We start from the raw sequence: 20,566 nt of genomic DNA on the forward strand, positions 1-20,566 counted from the left end.
GTGTGTGAAATAATGTAAGTCACTACCAGAGACGTCTGAGTAGTGCACTGCCTTATGGAGGAGCAAGGACAAACTCCAGGTACGGGAAGGAAGGGGGCGAAAAATTACTGCCTTGCACTGGGTGGCAGATATCCTAGTTTCGGCCCTGACCTTGTTATATACACTTAATAAACCTGCTAATGTTTATGTACAAAAGTATCTTTGAAATCTTGAAAACTGTTTGAGTAAATCAAAAATTGGGGAAGGAGGGAGGAGTGACATCGGGGATTATGGCCCTTCCTTGTGAACCTAAATAAAACAAATGTCATTTAAACATATAGTAGAGACACTTATATATAGTTTTCTTGCAGGGAACCAAGGGTTCTTCTGGGCCGAAAGGAGATAAGGTGAGTGGTCTATAAATCATGGATTATCCTGCAAGGGTACGAGAGGGGCTGCTGTGTATGGAGTCTGATACAGTTGTTAAACCCTTCTACCTTTCCAGGGTGAGGCTGGCATTGGGCTGCCAGGGCCTGCAGGACAGATGGGACCACAAGGTTTGAAGGTAATTTATTATATTTCCATATGGAGGTGAGTAGCGTGCCTACAAATTTCAGTAGGCATTGTTATCTGAGAGGCTTATTTATGAAACTTTGTCATTAAACGCCAAAAAGTAACATTCCTTATCGCCGCCTGTCATGGCAATATACAATGTAGTTTCGGGGCTATTTATGAAGCGGGAGACACCGAAGCATACTATCGCTTTACTTACAGGTTGGACCCGGCTTCTTTAATGCGCATGGGGCGCCATCAACCTGCGCACGTGCAAGCTCCTGATAATTCCTCTCCAAAACAAAATGCATAAATGCAAGGCCGTAGCCAGGCATAAAATGCGCTGTGGGCTGGTCCTGCCCCTTTCACGTGTGATGTAGTGACATCATGAGAAAGGGGCGGGGTCATCTGGACCAGAAAGCAGCAGAACACCTAAGGATGATCCTGGTGTGCCCATATTCACTAAAACATCCTTATGTAATATGCGCCACCCAGCCATAACATGCATTTTTCGATTTCAGCAAATGCACCCAAATGCCTGTAGACATGCTCGGCTTTACAGAGCGAGAGGCTGCATCCTTGGAAGAATTGCCATTTGCAAAGGCGCAGTGTGACGCGTTCCTGGTGAAGCACAGGATGCACCTCATTTTACAGACTTGTGCAGAAACGATATTTCAGTTTGCCGAATGAGATTATTGCAATGAGTTAGAAGGGCTGGAGTGGTGGCGTTTTTGGGGTCTTCCTTGCCATGCATAGGTGCACACGCCCCCAAATCCACTCTGCAAACCACGTGAATTTTGCACCACTCAGAGATGAAAAAGATCAGCTCTTGCCTCGCACTTTTACTTGGCCCCATGTTGAGCGCATTTGAAAGTGTCATCTGTAATAGAGACAATCCTGATGTCCCCTTACACGTATGACTGATATAAGATGAGAATAAACTGGGCAGTATTTTAGGTATATTTATATATAAAGGACAGGTAAGAAGCAGAAAAAGTTGGTTAATATTCAATTCAAATCCATTTGATTAATGAGACGGTTCTTTTAGGGTGACATTGGATTGCCCGGTCCACCCGGCCCCCCTGGTCTGCAGGGAATTGCAGGGGTCCCAGGCCAGTCAGGTGCAAGAGGAGAACCTGGACAGCTCGGACCCTCAGGTCCGCCTGGGGAGAGGGTGAGGTTACCCCAAAATATAATTTGTCATTATAACATGTCTGGTTGAGCTACAAAGTAAAGTAAAGCTGTTTTACAAAATAAAAAAAGGAAATGACTGAATAATGCAATAAAACTATTAATTTAGTATTTATTTGAAAAGAAAATATCTTCCTTTTCTTAGTAAATTGATCTACTCAAAATATAAGAGAAGCATCATAACAAAACAGCAAATAGGAACATTGATTTCTAATAAATAAAATTGCAATATTCAATTACATTTTATTTTGCACGAAATATCAAAACACATAGTTACTCTTTTTGATAAAATTATGTGGATATTTGTCATCTATTTTTAAGTTTAAAGTTACTACTGACTAGTATAGAGTACAAAACAAAGAAGCATAAAAGTTCTTATGTAGTATGAATTCTAACTGCACACTAATGGAGGATATTAAATATAATGGGTAAGATTGGTTGCTATGCGTTACACAGTATTGTTTTAGTAAATGAACACCATTCTTACAAAACGCAGCTCGTATATATTAGTCAGACTGTATTATCAATAAATGTAATTTTCATGTGAAACCATAAAATGAATCCCGTTATTTTTAACAGAAAATTAATCCCTGTATTAAATCAAATTGCACCATAACAGGATGTAGTTCCGCCGGTCTCAATCCCGACAGCGGAATCCCGGCAAGGGATTTACAGAACAAAGAAATGTGTAACATTGCAATCTGCTAAAAAAAAAAAATATATCATAAAATATGTTTTTAAAATGCAACATAAAATAAAATACTGGTGAATATTGCATTTTCTTTAATGCAAAAGAGTACCTTTTATATATATATATATATATATATATATATATATATATATATATTTTTTTTTTATTATTATTATATATCTTTTATTTAATCATTGTATGTATACAATATATACAAGAGACCTTAGTCCTAGGTCTCTTTATTGACCGCAAATGGAACAGTGGCACCTACAGGTTATAAGAACGGTCCAAAGTCTAATGAGGAGTCATTGTCTTTACGAAGACTGTGGGGTAGATTTACTAACAGGTGGTTTGTGAAAGCCACCGATCATTTGATACTTTCAATGACAGTTTTAAAAAAGGTAATAGGAAACAATGCCAAACCAGACTGGTTAAGCATTTATTTCTGTTGCGGCTTAAAACTCTCGGTAATAGCCGCCTATAATCGGCGGCTTTGACCAACCGCCTGTTAGTAAATCTTCCGCCTGTATCTTAATAAATCTACCTTGCAGAGTAAATTTCAATGAAAGCAGCTCAGCCAATCTAGAAAACATACTAATGAGCCATTAGAACATGTTTATAGTTCTGTTAAACTTGTTTATGTGGCTTTTTTTTCATTATCAACTTTTATTTAGGGTTTGATTGGTTTCCCTGGGAGAGAAGGGAATCCGGGACCCCAGGGGCCACCGGGGTCCTCAGGACCGATGGTAAGGACTTTCTATCACCTAACCCCTATACGGCAAAAGCAAAGCCTGAACATAGCACAGTACACTATGTGGAACCTTTATGTGACTATACTGCATAGATCGCACTAGATATATATGTTACATAGCAATCACCTATGTCATTTAATAGTCTAACACAATCTTTATGGCTGAAAGGTTCAACATGATGGACACCTGAAATTTGCAACCTAAATAATTAGGTAACCCACCAACAACTATGTGGCTCGCTGTTAGTCCATAGGCAGCTGCCTAGGTTGCTTCATTCCGCCAGTCACCATACTATGCCTACCTTTATTACGTTTATTAACACAAATTAATGTACAAGTATTAATGTTGTTGTTTGATTTAAGGGACCCACGGGAACTGCAGGAGCAAAGGGTGACAAGGTATGGTCCAGAAGAGTTACGGAATCAGTCGTCTGTCCGCTAAGTGATAGTAGGATGTTTTTATTATGTGTAACATTGTTAGTAAATTTCCTTTTGACACTTTTGGACGTATCATTGTGTCGAAGAGCTACTGATGTGTATGAAGTGTATTTGTATGTTATTCATTCACGGCTGTTCATTAAAACTAATTAAAACTAACTCATTAGTACCTTAGTAAGGTGAAGGAGAATTACGTCAGAACCTCTCAGGGGTCACATTTCTTGATTGTAAGCCGCATCGCCTGTTGTCCATTTAACCACCTAAACGTAACATCCTCATACCACATGTATAGATTGCCCACGAGTTAAGCTTGGCACTGATTATACTGATTCATCTCACGGATCTTGTATTGTCGTCTTCATTAGGGTGACACAGGAATTGGTCAGTTGGGCGCTAGAGGCGAGAGAGGAGATCCAGGATCGAGGGTATGATTTCTCTATACGCGACCTTATATATTAGCCTCAATCTGTTGCTTAGAGCATATGGGTTTGATTCTGAGGGGCCTATTCATTACAAAAAAATGTATGGAGGTAATTAGGTTTAGAACTCGCATGTAGTTCTACCTAATTACCGGAGGAATTCATCATTCCTCCTCTCCAAAATAGAAACTTTCCCCGGCCTGCTCTAACTTACCGCAGCTGTAATCAGTGCTGTACATGCACCATTACGTTCACAAAAGCGGCGCATGCGCAGCATTGATTACAGCTGCGGTAATTCTGTGTCCGTCCGCCCGCCCCTCTCCTCCCATACCTGGCCGCCCGTCAAAGGCTGCAGCCGCAGACCCCGACTTCCCGCCCGGCCCCGGTCTGCAGCGGACAGTACGGCCAGGCAGAGGGGGCGGGCTGAAGATACTGTTTTTTTTTTTTTAAACTTTACTTTGTTCTGCCGGGAGAGCACATTGTCTGTGTCAGAGCAGCAGAAGGAGCCGGAGGAGGGACCAAGGAGCGACAGAGGGAGCCGAGGAGGAGGACGTGCTCACACTGAAAGCAGGTAAGTGTAACCCGCTATACGTCATCTGAGAGTGACGTATAGTAACACCATCAAATTCCAGATTACATAATTTTCGGAATTTGATGATCATTTCCATATCCCCATACTAATGTACTAATGTATGGAGAGTGTGGAAATTAACGCAGGCGGCATTAACCAGGAGATATCAGTGATATCTCCTGTGTTAAGTGTGTTAATGAATACAAAAAAAACGGTAATTAAGGAAAATGTCCTTAAAACCGTTATTTTAGTGTTGATGAATAGGCCCCTATGTCACATCTAAAGTGGTCTCGATTCGTGACGCTTCCAACAAAATCGTATGCACCTTTGTATACGTTCACCTGTAGTTTGCAACTTTTTCCACGTGCGAATGCCCCATTGATACATGCCTATCCAGCATTATATTAGCAGCGTGCGAGATGTGTACAATCTCTAAATCGCTCATAAATTGCTCCATGTTCCATATTCAGGTGGCAGTGCATGCACAGTTTGGAAAAAAAATGGCGAGATCCAGCCTCGTTCAGAATTGCTCTGAACCAAGACCAATGTGCCCTGTACGCTCTGCAATATAGATCATGGGTAGGCAACCTATGTCTCACCAGCTGTTGGGGATGTTTTAAGCTGGGTACACACTGACAGATATATTGGCCGATTAATTGATCGGCCAATATATCTGCTGCCCGTCAGCCAGTGTGTACACGCTATATGTCGGTGAACGTCGTCGTTCACCGACATATCGCATTAGCTGTGCTGCAAAGCCAATGGACAGATATATCTGCATACCGCCCACACAGACACAGCAGCAGCTGCGGGGAGGGGGGGCAGACACAGATGATGGCCGTTCAGTGTGTATGAACGACCATCATCTGCAGATATATCTGTATAGTGTGTACTCACCATTAGTCCTAACAAGCAATACTAGTCTCTGGCACACAGTACATGCTGGGAGGGACCAATGGAGAACAATAGGTTTCCTAATTGTGCTCAGCCCATTCATAAATCCTGACCTTTACTATTTCTGTACTTGCAGGGAGAAGATGGCCGTCCCGGGGCAGAAGGAGACCGCGGCCTCCAGGTAAGTGCCCAGCGATGATCTGTGATGGTCATTGATCTGTTCGTTCTTTGTGCCCGTGACTTTAAAGCACCTCTGCTCCAGCATTAAATGACTTTAATATTGGTTCAGGACACTGACGCCACAGTAAACAGATGGATACTGTTTAGACAGCTGACAATTACATTAGCCGAAAACCAGAACCAGCGGATATTGACGTCCGGTCTTTTGTTGTTATCCATATATAATATATAGCTGAGATGAAATTACGGCAACTTTCTCTGAAGGCGCCATAAAACCTCTCTATCGGGAGAGATGTCTCTCTAGAAGGAAAAATTTATAATTAAGAGTGTAACCAAATGCACAGCAAACAGCAATCCCTTTACATTATAATACAGTATGTGTTTCCAACTCCTTGCTCTGGATTGTTATACTACTGAATGATAATATAATATCCAAATTGCCCTCTTTTGTACCCAAATACCATCTCTTTTTCTACACATTTGTAAGGATATTTCTCTCCAATGGCTCTTACATGAGTATAGTTGGGTAGGAAATGTGTGTGTGCTGCTAGTATAAGGCAGAGGCAATAACAGCCGCTAATATTGAAGCAGTCATTGGTGACTGTTATCCAGCCAACCTATGTGTGTGGCTGAATTGGATATGAATCCTGTCACCTGGCACTCGTGTTCAATGGCAGAATCACCCCACATGTGGGCGACGTCAGATGTGTCCGGCTGAAGGACCATATGTTGGACATTCGTCTTGTGTCTAATATTGTTTCTGATGTCCTTTTATTGGTATTTTTAAGGGTCTTCCAGGAAACAGAGGAGAACGTGGAGACAAGGTGAGAAGGATCAAAAGTACCAGACACTTTTTCGCATTGTTTAAATTAAATAATTTATGTATAGGCTACACATAGTCATTTATTTAGCATGGTCACGTCATGTTGGGGGTGTAGTGTCCTATGTCTGTATAGAGTGTAATAGATCTATTATGATCATGTACAGTGGTCAGGTCATGTTGGGGGTGTAGTGTCCTATGTCTGTATAGAGTGTAATAGATGTGTATTATGATCATGTACAGTGGTCAGGTCATGTTGGGGGTGTAGTGTCCTATGTCTGTGTATACAGTGTAATAGATGTGTATTATGATCATGTACAGTGGTCAGGTCATGTTGGGGGTGTAGTGTCCTATGTCTGTATACAGTGTAATAGATGTGTCATGATCATATAGAGTGGTCAGGTCATGTTGGGGGTGTAGTGTCCTATATCTGTATACAGTATAATAGATGTGTATTATGATCATGTACAGTGGTCAGGTCATGTTGGGGGTGTAGTGTCCTATGTCTGTATACAGTGTAATAGATGTGTATTATGGTCATGTACAGTGGTCAGGTCATGTTGGGGGTGTAGTGTCCTATGTCTGTATACAGTGTAATAGATGTGTCATGATCATATAGAGTGGTCAGGTCATGTTGGGGGTGTAGTGTCCTATATCTGTATACAGTATAATAGATGTGTATTATGATCATGTACAGTGGTCAGGTCATGTTGGGGGTGTAGTGTCCTATGTCTGTATACAGTGTAATAGATGTGTATTATGATCATGTACAGTGGTCAGGTCATGTTGGGGGTGTAGTGTCCTATGTCTGTATATAGAGTGTAATAGATGTGTACTATGGTCATGTACAGTGGTCAGGTCATGTTGGGGGTGTAGTGTCCTATGTCTGTATACAGTGTAATAGATGTGTATTATAATCATGTACAGTGGTCAGGTCATGTTGGGGGTGTAGTGTCCTATGTCTGTATACAGTGTAATAGAAGTGTATTATAATCGTGTACAGTGGTCAGGTCATGTTGGGGGTGTAGTGTCCTATGTCTGTGTATACAGTGTAATAGATGTGTATTATGATCATGTACAGTGGTCAGGTCATGTTGGGGGTGTAGTGTCCTATGTCTGTATACAGTGTAATAGATGTGTCATGATCATATAGAGTGGTCAGGTCATGTTGGGGGTGTAGTGTCCTATATCTGTATACAGTATAATAGATGTGTATTATGATCATGTACAGTGGTCAGGTCATGTTGGGGGTGTAGTGTCCTATGTCTGTATACAGTGTAATAGATGTGTATTATGATCATGTACAGTGGTCAGGTCATGTTGGGGGTGTAGTGTCCTATGTCTGTATACAGTGTAATAGATGTGTATTATAATCATGTACAGTGGTCAGGTCATGTTGGGGGTGTAGTGTCCTATGTCTGTATACAGTGTAATAGAAGTGTATTATAATCGTGTACAGTGGTCAGGTCATGTTGGGGGTGTAGTGTCCTATGTCTGTGTATACAGTGTAATAGATGTGTATTATGATCATGTACAGTGGTCAGGTCATGTTGGGGGTGTAGTGTCCTATGTCTGTATACAGTGTAATAGATGTGTCATGATCATATAGAGTGGTCAGGTCATGTTGGGGGTGTAGTGTCCTATATCTGTATACAGTATAATAGATGTGTATTATGATCATGTACAGTGGTCAGGTCATGTTGGGGGTGTAGTGTCCTATGTCTGTATACAGTGTAATAGATGTGTATTATGATCATGTACAGTGGTCAGGTCATGTTGGGGGTGTAGTGTCCTATGTCTGTATAGAGTGTAATAGATGTGTATTATGGTCATGTACAGTGGTCAGGTCATGTTGGGGGTGTAGTGTCCTATATCTGTATAGGGTGTAATAGATGTGTATTATGGTCATGTACAGTGGTCAGGTCATGTTGGGGGTGTAGTGTCCTATGTCTGTATAGGGTGTAATAGAGGTGTATTATGGTCATGTACAGTGGTCAGGTCATGTTGGGGGTGTAGTGTCCTATGTCTGTATACAGTGTAATAGATGTGTATTATAATCATGTACAGTGGTCAGGTCATGTTGGGGGTGTAGTGTCCTATGTCTGTATACAGTGTAATAGAAGTGTATTATAATCGTGTACAGTGGTCAGGTCATGTTGGGGGTGTAGTGTCCTATGTCTGTGTATACAGTGTAATAGATGTGTATTATGATCATGTACAGTGGTCAGGTCATGTTGGGGGTGTAGTGTCCTATGTCTGTATACAGTGTAATAGATGTGTCATGATCATATAGAGTGGTCAGGTCATGTTGGGGGTGTAGTGTCCTATATCTGTATACAGTATAATAGATGTGTATTATGATCATGTACAGTGGTCAGGTCATGTTGGGGGTGTAGTGTCCTATGTCTGTATACAGTGTAATAGATGTGTATTATGATCATGTACAGTGGTCAGGTCATGTTGGGGGTGTAGTGTCCTATGTCTGTATAGAGTGTAATAGATGTGTATTATGGTCATGTACAGTGGTCAGGTCATGTTGGGGGTGTAGTGTCCTATATCTGTATAGGGTGTAATAGATGTGTATTATGGTCATGTACAGTGGTCAGGTCATGTTGGGGGTGTAGTGTCCTATGTCTGTATAGGGTGTAATAGATGTGTATTATGGTCATGTACAGTGGTCAGGTCATGTTGGGGGTGTAGTGTTCTATGTCTGTACAGTGTAATAGAAGTGTATTATAATCGTGTACAGTGGTCAGGTCATGTTGGGGGTGTAGTGTCCCATGCCTGTATAGAGTGTAATAGAAGTGTATTATAATCATGTCTGTATATAATTATAGTATGATGTCCAGGGATCAGTTCATGTTGAGATTGTAATATCTTATGGCACAGAGTCATCTGTGCAGTTTGGAAATTATATTAAACATTTCCCTGCATGACTGTGCTCCTATATCTCGTGTTATTACCTTACAGGGTGATCTGGGCCCAGGTGGACTTAAAGGGGATAAGGTAACAATCTTTACTAACAATGACTTTGTTTTCCTACCTGAAGAGCAGTTTTGATTTGTGTCTTTGGAACCTCACCTAGGGAGACACACTGACCATTGAAGGACCTCCTGGTGCCAGAGGAAACAAAGGCGAAACGGTAAGAGAGACTTATTTCACGGGTGTGATTTATTCTATGGGCCAGTGTTCATATATCCCTCACAGGCAGTAATAAAGGTTTTGGAGCTGCCTTCTGCAAAGTTTATGTGTTTATTGTCCTAACACGTCTGTGTGTTCTATCAGGGCGACCGCGGAGTGAAAGGTTCTGAGGGTGAAAAGGGGGACAAGGGAGACCAGGGTCTGAGTGGAGAAAAGGTGAGACAGCAATGAACCAATCAGAAGACCTTCGTGGCGCTGTGAGGGCGCGCATAGTCCGCGTCAGCTTATGTATATAGAGGTCACCTATTGGAGAGAGTAATTACTGCTGTTGTTGTGTTTGAGTCCTGGATGCTAAAGTTTAGTTGTAAGTAACCGATGTACCCACAATCCACATAATAACCTAATCATTTATGGCAATAGGGTGTTAAAGGAGAACTAGGAGACAAAGGAGCGACCGGCTTTGTAGGACCCCGAGGACCTGGTGGGCAAAAGGTAATAACCTATATGGCAGGTATCACACGTACTTTCACTCACTGATATATGCGCTACAGTAATTTACATCACCCTATGTCATATTAGTACCAACGCTGATCATGTAATGTGTCCGGCCTTTTTATCATCAATGTAGATTTCTCCTTCAGAACTTAATGCTCAAAACTTTAAACATTTTATATGTTGCTGTTACTGTGTATGTACAGCTCTCCCCCACTTCCCACCAAACATTACATGTAAACCACTATAAATTACACAAGTGACATCTACTGGCTTAATGTAAGATCATTTCCATACATAGATTACACAAGTGTTCTGCGAGTGTTGTAGTGCAATTGTTATGTCAACCAAGTTTTGGGGTTTTTTAACGTATGTTTTGGATTCTGTCTGATGAACACCAAAATAATCGAGCTATCTACTTGTCTTTCTAGGGAGAGATGGGAGAGCCTGGACAATCGGGAGAGGCTGTGAGTGTCCCTGGTTTGCTTTAACATAAATCTAGAGATAGATAGAAAGATAGATAGATAGATAGATAGATAGATAGATAGATAGATAGATAGATAGATAGATATGAGATAGATAGATATGAGATAGATAGATATGAGATAGATAGATATGAGATAGATAGATAGATAGATAGATAGATAGATAGATAGATAGATAGATAGATAGATAGATATGAGATAGATAGATATGAGATAGATAGATAGATAGATAGATAGATAGGAGATAGATAGATAGACAGATATGAGATAGATAGATAGACATGAGATAGGATAGATAGATATTAGATAGATAGATATGAGATAGATAGACAGATATCAGATAGATAGATAGATAGATAGATAGATAGATAGATAGATAGATAGACATGAGATAGAATAGATAGATATGAGATAGAATAGATAGATATGAGATAGATAGATATCTCATAACCTAAATCCTGATTCCGATTATTGTTAATGAACTCGATTTCAAGCCGTGTCAGCCAGTGAGCTGTGTAAACATAACCGGGTCACCCCTTTCACACTGCAGCGTATCCAGGTTGGTCCCGGGAATACCTGGGAAACACAACTCGGGTTGACCCTTTCACACAAAGCCAGGAGCCCAGTTGCCCCGGCAATATCCAGCGTCATAGGCTCAGTGTGAAAGTGGTATAAATTAAATAAGGCCCTCCCAGAGCACAGTCTGTTGTAGGTGTGGGACAATCATATCAATAGATACTCCTATTTGTTCAAGTCCTCGACAGTCCTCGCCAGCCAGAAACTAATATCCCAGATATCTACAAAAAGTAGACAGATGGGTGCTCACAGTGCACCATATCAGCACCGTACTAGATGGCATTGATAACTTTAGCCAATGCACACGTAACTTGAAAATAAGTTTAAAGCGTTCATCTGAATCCTCAATGAGGGCGATTCACTTTGGTTCTCGAAGCCGGTGCACATAAATCAATAAACTCTTGGAGCACTAGGACAGCCCAGATTGGGATAATACAAACAAACCAAACTATTAGTCATTGACTGAGGACCACAACGAGAATTCACTTTAACTAGCTCTAGTTGAACATCCCTTATGTGATGTATAGCGGGCAGTTAGTTTTACATCCTGTGATGTTGGGGGCAGGGTGAGAGAATTTCCATCTGATGCCTCTTGCAAGAATCTACTCAAGCCAAGGTTCTAAGTTTGATTGGTTATTGGCACAGTCCTGGTTGGGTGCTTGTCCAAATCCTAGCATTCCTGAAGTAGAATTGCCCAACTACAGGGCCATGGGTTATAAGCTGCCAGTCTGGCTGAAAACCCCTGCATGCTTTATTGAAAAGTTTCCATGTAATAGCACAATCCATTTTGGACTAGTGTCTGAAACTTTCTGTATTTTGGCCCTTAGGGCAGGATTTATAACTAGATATCTATAACTTGTAGTATAACCGGTGCCCTCAAGACAGGGGTTCCTCGACTCTAGGGGGTAAATTTACTAAGATTCGAGTCTGATCGAGTTTTTTTTTTTTTAATCTCGATTTGCATCGCCAAGTCTCAGGTGATTTTCCCGTTTTTCATCTCGCAAATTTACTAAGAAGTGAGTTTAGCTGAAAGTGAGTTTTCCGATGGTGATCCAGATCGAGATATCTCCCCCGATGTGCAAGTTAAGATGAGATTACTCACCCGAGATTGCATTGTTTTCTCTCTGCAAATGTGAAGGCTGCTTGTGTGTTATACCTGTAAAAGAAGGGTTAAATTAAAAAAAAATGACGTAGGGTCCCCCCAAAAGCATAACCAGCCCCAGACTGGTCAGCCAGTCCTGGTTCCAAAAATTACGGGGAACAAAACGAGTAGCGTTCCCCCGTGATTTAGGAACCAGCACCTGGCTGCAGGGCCAATGCTGGGTTTAAATACAGTATAGGGGGGAAAAATTGCGTAGGGGTCCACCTATTTTTAAAACCAGCACCGGACCCAAACGGACCGGGGTGTAATGCCACAGCCAGGAGACCCTATTACCGGGTCTCCATGGCCACAGCATTCTCACCCCAAGCCGGTCAGGCCAAGCCAGGGATCTCAGAGGAGGTGGGTACCCCCCAAAAAAGGGATCCCCCTTCTCCCAAAACCCAGGCTTGGTCTGAAGCCCGGGGCTCTTCCCCACACCCCTGGGCTGTGGATACGGGGGTAATAAAGTGTAAAATAGTATTAAACTATTGTATTTTACAGTGGAACTACAGGTGCCAGCATGCCAGCCCTTTTGCATTTGTGGAACTACACATGCCAGCAGGCAGCCGGCACCCATACCCCCACTGTAAAATAAATAGTTAAAAAAAGACAGATCACACACCGTATATAGTACAGCTTCATTACATACCTACCTCACTCACTCACTCATACTTACCTACTGCCAGATGTTCACATCCACTTGTCCCCGTAGATCCAGTTTGGAGTACCTGAAAAAAAGATCTTATACTCGCCTCCATCCTCGTGCTGGTCTCCGTAGCATCCAGGGGTCTTGGCAAAAAAAAAAAACGGCACTCGAACCATATACTTACCATTAACGGTGTGACCACATACACCGCTAACCGGCTCCTGACTGATCAGTGTGAACTGTCAGGAGCCGCTAGCCAATCAGCGGCCGCTAACTGTAGAGCAGCTGCTGATTGGCTCCGGCTCCTGACTCCCTGACCAGCCCACGTGGGAATTGTCAGGAGCCGTGCAGTGCAAGATGCATTTTTACACTAGAATTCTGCTGAATTGAATAATTTAATCTCATTTGCATACTGCAGCCCCTGGCACTGGGCAGGCAATGCTAACAGTCAATGGTGTAGACAGATTAAGAAATAACACATGCATCATGTATCCTTTTCTGGAATAAATTGCAGGCATGATATAAAGATAGTTCTTTATATATAATGTATTGGTTTCCAATTTGTATATTCATAGTGACACATGCCATTTCCACCAGTGCATATTTACAGTCACATTGATTTGCATGGTGCTGGTGTTACCTGCAAGGCTACCTGCTCATCTATGGTTTCTGTCTTTAGGGTATCCCAGGTAGAGATGCTCTACCAGGACCACGGGGAGAGAAAGGGGATTGTGGACTTAATGGTCTAAGAGGACCAAAGGTGAGAATCCTACGTCTTATTATATATGGCATCAGGTATATATGTGTTATTTAATAGTAACCTGATCCCTTTTTTTTTCTTTCTGGATGTACTATGGATAATTAAAGGGACATTATGCAGAAATGTGTTTAAAACATAGACATGCAATTCTATTATTTAAAGTGTAGTGAGACTAATCAATGAACTTCCCCATCTGCAATGTGTTTTTTTGGTTTAGGGTGACCGTGGTATGAAAGGTATCTGTGGAATGGATGGTGAAAAGGGAGATAAGGTAAGATTGAATCATCTTGAGACAAATAGGTACAATTCATTTTTCCATTTGTTCCTGACCTTTCATTGCTGGGGTTTTCTACAATTCATTATTACTTCTCCTTGCCTCAAAAAAGCACAAACAGTAGTGCTCCCTTGTGTGAATCTACCGATATGCAATGTACATAGAGCATATCTGTTACCTAGGAGACTGCCAGTGAATCAGTCACATTCAGGCTTTTTTACTGCCCCAGAGTTCTGCAAGATAACCCACTGCTAAGTAATCTTTGTATTCACCAACACATAATAATTTACAGTATTATTTAGTGAAGTATAAACACATCCGGTATTTGTGATATAATGCTGAGTATACATGCCTATGCTCCATTCTGATTTCTGCTGGATTATTCTCTGATTATCAGCCTGTCTGACACGTTTACCTCCAGCTATACGGTGCTATTTGTGTTACAGCCCTGCAATATGTATTTGTAATTTTTTGTTTAAAGTCATATTACAAAACAAAAAAAATTGTGCGCACTTCCTTATTTTAGTGTCAATTTTAGGGTGACACGGGCGTGCCTGGGCGACACGGACTTCCTGGGAGGAAGGGTGATACGGTAAGTGATCTCGCAATAGAATAGTCACAGTATTTATCTCTGCTTCCAGGTCTGCATGGAAATCTTTTGCACAGAGGGCCTGATTCAGACCCGCTCGCGAGCGCTGAGCGCTCGCAAGCGGGTCGATGTTGGCCCAGTGCGCATGCGCACGAGGGAGCCTGCTCCCTCGTGCGCATGCGCGAGACCCGAATAGCAAGGGCCAAGCCGTCGCTATGGGTCTCGTACCAAAGGGGGCGTGCTGTCGATGGTGAGAGACAGCACGCCCCCTTTGGTAGGCGTGCCGGGGGCGTGGCAGGCCAGACGGAGGCGTTCCCATGGGAACGCCTACCGTCTGGGTCCGGCCCCACTGACATCACTAGTGATGTAAGTGGGAGTGTTTTCGGCTCTGATAGAGCCAAAAGCACTCCAGGGCTTGCGGCAGACGAGACCCTACCACAAGGGTCTCGTCGCAAGCCCGATGGTCGCGATGGTCTTGACCATCGCGACCATCATTTTGGCCGCTCGCATAAGCTGTGGGTGGTAACCCACAGCTATGCGAGCGGCCAAGAGGCCGCAACAAAAAAAAAACAAAAACGCCCTGATTCAGAGCGGGCGCTTGTTCAGAGCGTCCGGCTCTGAATCAGGCCCAGAGCACGGTGTGATGTTAATCGACCTGTGCGACCAAACTGGCCGATGATTGTACCATGTGTGGGGTTATTTTTCCCAGTCAAAATTCAGTCTGACAGTGCCCACAGTTCCGAGGGGTGCTCTGGTTGTTTCTGACAATACTGGTGTAAAAATGGGTTATTATCAGTATGTGCTGCCTATCCACAAATACAGAGTACATCATCTTTGTGGGGTCTGTTCACTCTGCACATTTGGCGAAAGCCATTGAGGAGAGCACAACTGGGGACGCGGAAGGTGGAACAGCAACCACCAACCTTCCTAAGCCAGAAAACAATTATATAGATGCGGCGTGACAGCCAGAAAGCTCATTAGGTTCCACCACCTCTGCCGACTAACGCTCTTGGATAACTCCTTTAATTAATTTCAACTTCACCTTTAAATACTGGTCATTGGAGCTTTAGTTATATATTAAATACGTCGTAAGAGTGAGGGAACAGTGGTGCTGCCTTTAGTACCTGTTACAGTTGTACATTTTAGTGTTTTTATTACAGTTATGCATTTTTCGGTATAAAGTTCACCTGGACGGTGTAAAACGCATCCCACAGACAGTGTGATCCGACTCCAGATCTCTGCAGATGTACTAAGCTCTGGAAAGTGATAAACTGGAGAGAGATAAAGTACCAACCAATCAGTTCCTAACTGTCATTTTTCAAACACAGCCTGTGACATGACAGTTAGGAGCTGAGTGGCTGGTACTTTATCACTCTCCCATTTATCACTTTCCAGAGCTTGGTACATCTCCCCCATGTCTCTTTGTGGGGGTAAAGTGCCCTGCTGCTACAATGTCTATCGGCAGCAATCCCGGCGACTTAGAATATTGCTCAGATACTCGTTGTTAGAATGTCAACATTTCAGAACCTTTTATCAGTTGTAGCGTAATTTTTTTGTATCCTGACGAAAGAACTGATAAAAGGTTCTGAAACATTGTATATGTATGTATAAATTATATATATATATAGTTAAAATAAAGATAAAATAACCAGATGCAACCTGGTGCGTTATAAGATTTCTCAAGTCATTTGCAGAACATGTGATTGAAATACGTGCACCAATAGTTGGTGGACATAAGCGTATCAATCAGTAGCAGGCATTGGCTACATTCAGTAAGCTGCAGGCAGCATGCGATACCAGCAAGAGCTTGGTGGTAGCTCGTGTGCTTGGCCCAAACGCGTTTCATCACTGGGGACATCTCGTCCCATAAATCAAAATCATCTATTGGAATTTGGGCACAATCTGCAAGTAACATCAGATCCACCAAGCCCCTTCTAAACGTGTACGCTACTGCAGTGGCCGCCATCCTGCCATGTATTTTCCAGTACGAATGACATAGAATAAGGCGCACAGAGAATCTCATCGGCAACTATATTTAGGTTCATCGGTAGCTTAAACCTGTAACCTTAAAAGTGGGTTCTAGGATGAGCTATTAGGGGTTTATATATAAAGCTGCAGGGATTTTTTGGAGTGAATTTATTAAAAGGTAAAACTAAGGGCCTGATTCAGACCCGCTCACAAATTGCAGCACGCTCGCTGGCAAAAAGGGGCCGGATATTTAAATTAAGCGCTCGCACTGCGTGTCGTAAGGTCGCCCTCTATGTCTTAGCGAGCCCCGGCAATAAGCGCTCTCTAGTGTATAAAGACGCCCCCTTCAATGATTCTACTTTGCTAATTATGCACACCCATTAAACTCCGTTCTGACAGTCAGACACGCCTGCTTCGCAGCACCACTCCCCCGTTCACAAGCACCTTCCCCTGTTACCACCCACAAACGGTCCCCAATCTGTCACTCATTCCACTGGGCAGGCTTTTCAGGGCGAGCGAGCAAAATCCGATCGCTCATACTAGTTTGCGCACGTGCACTGCGACTTATACACCTGCGCAGACGGGCGACCATCGCTCAGAGCGAGCGAGCGCAACTTAGCGTCCTGGTCTGAATGACCCCCTAAGTGTGTTGGCATTTAATAAAAATGCAGTTTTAGTTTAAATCAGTGTCAGCAGTTTTGTAAAACCACAACTGGATAGATAAACCCCATTACCGGTTTTGGAACAGCTGATTTGTGTAATGTAAACCGTTCAGAAGTTTGCATGATACCTGCTGCATGGTATTCGCTAGCTGTGGTGGTCTGCCGTCTGCCTATCTTCCACTGCCCACCCACTCCCTTTTACCTCATCACATGTAACAGTAAAGGTTTATTTTCTCTCTAGGGAGAATCAGGAATCCCAGGACAGCCCGGATTAGCAGGAAAAGAGGGCCTTGTTGGTGCTAAGGTAATACAGGGTAACCAATACAGGATATGGATAACTAAGGAGAATGATTGAAAATAAATTGGTAGCAATTGAAACACTGCTTTCCCCATGATGTTGATATAACTTTATTGAATCTAAACGTTACACGAATTACCATGTGCCTGTGGCCTGCAGGTAGTAATGGCAGCCATGTTGTGTGCTTGTACTACATATGAGAATGCAGCCTATAAATTCACTTAGGACTAGTGCCGTCTCTGAGGCGTGAGGCTCTTCACGCCTCATACCTCAGTGATGTCAGTATTTCTTATTGATTTGATGGGCTGAAAATCTAGTTTAGTCCAGAAATTGTCCTCCTCTGTGAGCAATGATCTTTTTACCTGTGTTTGATGTCATTTAAGTCTAGTACAACACTTGGGAGGATGACTACTTGGAAATTAACCAACTAAAACTATTTCCTCTTCGTTTCTGGCCTCTCCCCTTAGGGTGACAGAGGGATAGAAGGTTTACAAGGCACTAAAGGGGATCAAGGAGAAAAAGGAGACCGGGTGAGTACCCCAGGACATGTCACCCGAAAGAGGGTGTTATAGCAATAGACATTATACAATGGGAAGGATATGGATATTTTCTTTCTAATTAAAAATTGTAAATATCCGACAAAGATTTGCTTTTTTTCAAATGTTACTGATGTTTGTTCATGATTATTGTTTTCTATATTTTTAAAATATCAGTTACAGCATTGTGATGTTTTTGATTCTTGTACTTTAATGTAACATAAACATTAGTATGGTTTTTTGTTAAGTTTTAGATTTTTGTGATTCTCTCCTAATAATTTTGTAAAATATTAAAACGATAAATCAATTAAAGTGTTATTTATATCAGTTTTAGTCAGCTTGAAATAAACAATAGCTAACACTAATAGCACACAGGACAATAATAAATCAAACACAGTGATGGTGTCATAGGGTATGCAGTCAGGAAGCCGCCGGTGGAAATGCCGACCGCCGGCTTCCCGACTGTGTAATCCCAGCAGTGGTCTAATGACAGGTGTTGAAATCCTGACGCCCGGCATACCGATCGAAGGTAAGCCGGGCAGCGGGCGCGGACAGCCGTGGGGGGGTGGGTTAGGTTAGGGGCTCCCGGGGGGGGGGGGGGACTTAGAGTTAGGCACCTCCCCGGGAGGGTTAGGATCAGGCTAGGGGAACTGGGGGTTAGGGTTAGGCACCCCCGGGGAGAGGTTAGGGTTAGGCACCCCGTCCGGCGGTCCCTGTCATAGAGAAGTGGTGGCAGGACTACCCCCACCGCAGAGACCAGAGGCACCATCGTGCCACCACCCCGTGAGAGCAGCATGGGGGTACAGGAGAGTGCCGCGTCATTACCAGGCGTTACTCAAAGTTTGGCATTGAGTCTGGTGACCCCGTTCCGCCACTGCAGAGAAAAATGTATTGCTATACAAGAATTGTATGGATTAACCTTAGAACATGACTCTAATGCATTATTAGATTGTCACATCGGGCTAAAATAATTAATTTCCTTGCTTCCAGGGTCCTGTGGGTACAATTGGTCCGGCTGGCCTAAGAGGCACAGAGGGGTCTTCGGGACTTCCTGGTCCTCCAGGACCTGTTGGTCCAAAGGGCCCTGAAGGTCTTCAGGGACAGAAGGTAAGAACATTGAATAGCAGAGATTTTACACTATCCTTTGTCATGTAACCTGTGTGCAAAACTCAGCATGACTTTGTTCTCCCAAAACTCCCATAGACCCCCTATATTTTATATTTGGGGTGATCACCAGCTTCAAGTCCATTTTAAATTTATATTTGAAGAAACCGCTGGTGATTGCGTATCATATTCCTGCCGCTGGGGTAAGGAAACCTCCCGTATGGGTGCCCAGTGGTGACATTTCTTGTAATAAATAATATTAGTTGAATTAGGCATGTTACTTCATAGTGCCCGATGAAATACCTCTCTTCTTAACTGGTACCTGTGGCCGTTTATTTTAAGGGTGAAAGGGGCCCTGCTGGAGTGGCCACTACGGGGGCCCGTGGAATCCCAGGAGTTCCAGGTGAACGAGGTGATCAGGTATGGCTATATTTTACGTTGCTGTTACCACTACTGGAATTCAACTTCTTTCTCTATGTTGTGTCCCACATAGGGCCGTATTCAATTCGGAGCGTAAAGCCGTTTTCGCGTGTTTTTTTAACGAAAATTTTGCCCGTTTTTCTTCTCCGTATTCAATTCCATCCTGTTTTCACCTATGCGGAAAGTCAAGGCACTGGAATAGGGGATACGTTTTCTCCACGGAATAGCAGGTGAAAAAAAGTGTAAAATCTATATTTTGGGGTGCAGATGTTGGGAAACCACTCAAAACCCTTGGTACACCCCCCCCCCCACAATGGACAATTCACCCAAAAAAAGAAATAAAAAAAATCCAGGAACACCCCAACAAACACCTTTGAAAGTTGGGGTGAAAATGACAAAAATGGGGGTACAACTTCAAAAACTAGCAAAATAAGCTTCTGGGGGTGCTCTAAGAAGAGGCCAAGTGTTTTTGGGATTGCACTTCCCTGTATGACGGAGGAATTTCACTTTTCTAAAACTTCACTTTAGAGACATTAAAATTTGCTAGCACCCATTTTCAAGTATACTTTTGCAAGGACACTAATAACAAGGATTTTAAACAACTTCAGTACCCTAATTAGTTTTATTAGGGCTATTGGAAAACTTCTACATTGATCCCCAATGTTAGTGCATATTTTTTGGGGGGTGGTTCAGTCTGATTTCCCCAATTCTGATAGTACTTTCCGCCTGTTCTGCATTCGCCGCTTGCCGTTTTCGCCTGTTTAGGAATTGAATACGGCGGAAAGCAGGGACGCGCACGGAAACTAATTGAATACGGCCCTTAGCTTCTATTAGCTCTAATAATGGTGCAAGTTTATGAGATCTCTTGCTGCATGACAAACGCACATTAAACAAAAATCTGAAAAGGCAACATATAAATGAACGTTTTAACATTTAATTTGCGTTATAGCTGCACTAAATTAACTTTTCACATGTCTGCCACATCTAC

At 42.7% G+C, this 20,566-nt stretch overlaps 1 protein-coding gene across 1 annotated transcript in view; it reads left to right on the top strand.

The window, feature by feature from the left end:
- Positions 1-20,566, top strand: part of COL7A1 (collagen type VII alpha 1 chain) — a 200,995-nt gene that overhangs the window by 173,271 nt on the left and 7,158 nt on the right. Inside the window, exons 94-113 of the mRNA XM_088479830.1 lie at positions 351-386; positions 485-544; positions 1,580-1,705; positions 3,088-3,159; positions 3,528-3,563; positions 3,968-4,027; positions 5,623-5,667; positions 6,455-6,490; positions 9,457-9,492; positions 9,572-9,628; positions 9,772-9,843; positions 10,048-10,119; positions 10,551-10,586; positions 13,647-13,727; positions 13,945-13,998; positions 14,540-14,593; positions 17,462-17,524; positions 17,986-18,048; positions 19,045-19,161; positions 19,501-19,578. Of these exons, the coding sequence (XP_088335956.1) occupies positions 351-386; positions 485-544; positions 1,580-1,705; positions 3,088-3,159; positions 3,528-3,563; positions 3,968-4,027; positions 5,623-5,667; positions 6,455-6,490; positions 9,457-9,492; positions 9,572-9,628; positions 9,772-9,843; positions 10,048-10,119; positions 10,551-10,586; positions 13,647-13,727; positions 13,945-13,998; positions 14,540-14,593; positions 17,462-17,524; positions 17,986-18,048; positions 19,045-19,161; positions 19,501-19,578 (1,254 nt within the window). The remainder of the gene's footprint in view (positions 1-350; positions 387-484; positions 545-1,579; positions 1,706-3,087; positions 3,160-3,527; positions 3,564-3,967; positions 4,028-5,622; positions 5,668-6,454; positions 6,491-9,456; positions 9,493-9,571; positions 9,629-9,771; positions 9,844-10,047; positions 10,120-10,550; positions 10,587-13,646; positions 13,728-13,944; positions 13,999-14,539; positions 14,594-17,461; positions 17,525-17,985; positions 18,049-19,044; positions 19,162-19,500; positions 19,579-20,566) is intronic.

Source organism: Taudactylus pleione, unplaced genomic scaffold, assembly GCF_031769625.1.
Source record: "Taudactylus pleione unplaced genomic scaffold, aTauple2 ptg000247l, whole genome shotgun sequence".
Classification (NCBI taxonomy): Eukaryota; Metazoa; Chordata; class Amphibia; order Anura; family Myobatrachidae; genus Taudactylus; species Taudactylus pleione.